The sequence below is a fragment of the Caenorhabditis briggsae genome (genome assembly GCF_000004555.2).
Source record: "Caenorhabditis briggsae complete genome, chrII, whole genome shotgun sequence".
NCBI lineage: Eukaryota > Metazoa > Nematoda > Chromadorea > Rhabditida > Rhabditidae > Caenorhabditis > Caenorhabditis briggsae.
The window spans coordinates 15,562,217-15,566,038 of record NC_013486.2 but is presented as its reverse complement, the minus strand read 5'-3'; the positions used below and the strand labels follow the sequence as shown (position 1 = coordinate 15,566,038).

Below are 3,822 nucleotides of genomic sequence, written 5' to 3'. Positions count from 1 at the left end.
TTTGATTCTGAGATTTCTAGATTTTTTTTCCATTTCTTTCCAACTACTCAGAATCTCCAGCAAAGCCTCCGAAAATCCCAGATTCCTAGATTCCTGAATTCCGAGAATTCTAAAAGTCTGAGCTCCTAGATTCCTTGATTTCTAAATTATAAGATTCCAAAATTTCGAGATTTCTAGATTCCCAGTTCCCTAGATTCTTATATTTCTAGATTCCTAGATTCCCAGCTTCCTAAGTACCTGAAGGCTAGAATCTCAGATTGCTCCAAATTTCCAAACCCCCCCCCTTCTTTATTTTTCTCCCAATATTTACAGTTCCTCTTACCACCGACACCCCGTGGTGGTATCGTTTTCAAAGGAACATACATATAAAAATGTTCCTAAAGAAAAAGAAAACGAGTACCATTTGACTTTTCAACCTCAATTTGTCTCTCTGCCTGCCAAAACAAACAAAAACACGTGTTCTCATGTGTTTTTGCCGCCTTTTTATGTTCTTTTTACCTCCTTTTCCCCCTATTATTTGCATCCAGACCTTGTTTTTAGGAAGCGGTGCTCCAAAAAAAAAAAAAATTTTTTTTTGTACCTTGTCTGAATTTTTTGTCTGAAAATTTAAATTTCCAAAACGATGGGTACTTCCGAACATGTACCGCTGCCGACGGATGAGACGAAAGCCAAGGAACTCGAATCGCAACATTCTGAAGAGCCCGATAGGTGAGGATTCTGGATTCTGGAAATCTAGAAACCTAGGGTTCTGGAAATTGTGGATTCTAGGAAACCAGAATTCTAGAAATCTTGGATTCTAGGAATCTAGGAATCAAGAAATCTAGGAAACAAGGAATCTAGGATTCTAGGAATCTCCAATTTCTGGGATTCCTGGATTCTATGATTCTAAAAGTCTAGAATACCAGAATTCTGAGATTCTGGAAGGCTAGGATTCTGGCAATCTAGGAGTCTAGACATCTACTAAACTAGAATCCCTAGATGGACAGAATCCAGGATTTTAGGATTTTAAAAGGCTATAACTCCAGGAATATAGAATACCAGGAATCTCAAATTCTTGAAATCGGGGATACTGGGAATCTAAGATTCTAAAATTCTGAGAATCTGGAACCTTTGAAAATTTGGAATTTCTGAAATTTCAGAATCTAAAAAATTGAAAATCTGAATTTTCTGAAACCACGAAGCCTATCGAACCTTCAGAATTTCAGAATTTCATAATTTAGAAATTTAGAATTTCAGAAATTCAAAATTCTAGAACCCTCTAAATCAAAATAGCAGAATCACAAAGTTTCAAAATCTAAAAGATTTGAATCTCAGATTGTGCAAAAATAAAGCTTATAGAAAACTTCAGAATCCAAGAAGGATTATTTTTCTGAAGTTCCGAAATCTTAAAATTACCGATATCTCCGAAATTTTAATAAAATCTTAAATTTCATATTTTCAGAGGACAATGGACTGGAAAGTTCGATTTCCTGATGAGTATGGTTGCCTATGCCGTTGGTCTCGGTAATGTGTGGCGATTCCCGTATTTGTGCTATAAGTGAGTTCAAACAGCTTGAAATTTTGATTAAATGAACATTTCTGAAAAAAACATCTAGAAAAATGTCTTAAAATTCATTTGAAATCTGATTTTAGTGGTATTTCGAACCACCGGAAATGAAGTGCTCTAAAAATTCCTATCTTCTAACTTTGAGCCAATTTATCTCAGTTCCTATAAATGATATTGGAAAGTAGTCATATGATAAAATATTGGGGATATTATGATAAAAAATTTATCAGTTGACATCTTCTTGATATCTCTTACAGGAAGTGAGATATATGTGCTCAAAGCTGGTGCAAAGCCCGTAGCGGTATGGCCCCTCAAACAGTGGGCCCTGAAAATGCCGGCTTTTAACTTTGAGCCAGTATGACTCGGTTTTTGTAAAAGATATCAAAAAGTAGCCCACTGATAAAATATATAGAATATAATGATAAGTAATTTATCAGTTAACATCTTTTTGATATATATCACTGAGATATCTGATCTTTAGCTTAGCCGGTAGCGACTCGGCACCGGAAACGGTGGGCCCACAAGCTCAACTCCTTGTGTGGCTTTTCAATTAAGTCCTAATTATTTTGGACCAATTAAACAATTAAAAATAAAACATTTAAACGACTTCCAAAGATTTATTGATCCCCAAGCAAGCTAATTTTTTTCCAGAAACGGAGGAGGCTCCTTCCTCGTCGTCTATGCCATTTTCTTCTGCCTCGCCGCTGTCCCCATCTTCATAATGGAAGTAACAATCGGTCAATACCTTCAAAAAGGTGCCATGGAAATGTGGTTGATGTGTCCGTTGTTCCGTGGTGTTGGAATTGGAAACGTCGTCATCGCCTTCATGTGCATCGCCTATTTCTGTGTGATTGTCGCCTGGGCAATGTTCTATATGATCAGTTCAATCAGTTGGGTATTCCCATGGGAGACTTGTAACAACTATTGGAATGATGCCACTTGTGTCACTGGAAAAGAGAATCTGACAGAGTTGACTAGAATTAAGGTGAGCCGAAAAGTAAAATTTCGGCCCCTACCTTTGAGCCAATTTATCTCAATTTCTGTCAAAGATAGCAAAAAGAAGTCAACTGATAAAATGTTTATCACAACATCACCAATATTTTATCAGTTGATTACTTTTTGATATCTTTTACGGGAACTGAGATAAATTGGCTTAACAAAAAATGTGCCAAAATCAGCCGGCCATGAAAATTGTGCTATTTCTTAGCCCCCAATCTTGCGATTTTGAATTTTTATCAAAAAATTGTCAATTACAAAATTAGAGACTTATTTTCATTAAATGTACTTTAAAAATGTTCAGACAAATTGAGAAATTCTGAACTATCTTTTCAGGATTTGAAAGTTGGCGATTTTCCAATGAAAGATGTCAAAAAGGGTATTTTTGTACCCTGTGTATATCATACCCTAGAAGCGCTAGAAACATTTTAGGTCCAGATTTGAAATCGTCAAAAAAAAACGATTTCAGAATTTTCAAATGCAACTATCAAATAATTCAAATGTAAGAAAATTTGTGTCTGTGATTGTATCTAGAGATCTAATTTAATTACTTGTTGTGAAATTAGTTAACTGAGTAGCTCAAAGTTATTCAAAATTGTCGAATCATATATCACTTTGTAGCTCTTATCAAGATCTACGTGTCATTTTTTGATCTGACCTGAAATTCCATTTTTCAGCAAAGTTATGACAAAATTTCAAATTTCAGGCACTTGTCGCCAGCGCCGGTCAACACACTCAAACGTCTGTGGAGCAATTCTGGGAGAAGCGTGTGCTCCATGATACTGGAGACATTTCAAACTTTGGTGGAATTCAATGGGAGCTGTTCTTCATTATGGCCGCTGCCTGGCTGATTGTCTATTTTGCTCTTTGGAAGGGAATCACTCAAGCTAGAAAGGTTGGTTTTTTTTCCGATTTTCTTGAATTCGATGGCAATTTTTTATTTTTTAGAAAAAACTCAGGCAAATTTCAGATATTTTGCATAAAAAATCACTTTTCTAGCTCTTTTAGAAGTCAAGATATAGCTATTTGAAGATGTATTTGAACCATACGTGTCCATTGCATCGACTCGGCACGGCACTTACCGTGCGCTATATGACAATACCACTGAAACCATCAACTTTGCGCCCATGTATCTCATTTTCGGCTAAGAACGCGGAATTTCATGGTTTTCAGTTTTGAATCACTGTATTTGCCATTATATCATTGTTTGGAAGAAAATTTTCAAAAAAACATTTTTTTCGAAAAAAAACGTTTTTGTTTTGAAAACTTTTTTTAAGTTA

At 35.6% G+C, this 3,822-nt stretch overlaps 1 protein-coding gene across 1 annotated transcript in view; it reads left to right on the top strand.

The window, feature by feature from the left end:
* Window positions 1-622: 622 nt before the first annotated feature.
* Cbr-snf-3 overlaps window positions 623-3,822 on the top strand; it is a gene marked incomplete at both ends in the record, with an annotated part of 6,438 nt that continues 3,238 nt past the window's right edge. Inside the window, 4 exons of the mRNA XM_002632264.1 lie at window positions 623-708; window positions 1,442-1,537; window positions 2,198-2,531; window positions 3,249-3,437. Coding sequence (XP_002632310.1) covers window positions 623-708; window positions 1,442-1,537; window positions 2,198-2,531; window positions 3,249-3,437 — 705 coding nt within the window. The remainder of the gene's footprint in view (window positions 709-1,441; window positions 1,538-2,197; window positions 2,532-3,248; window positions 3,438-3,822) is intronic.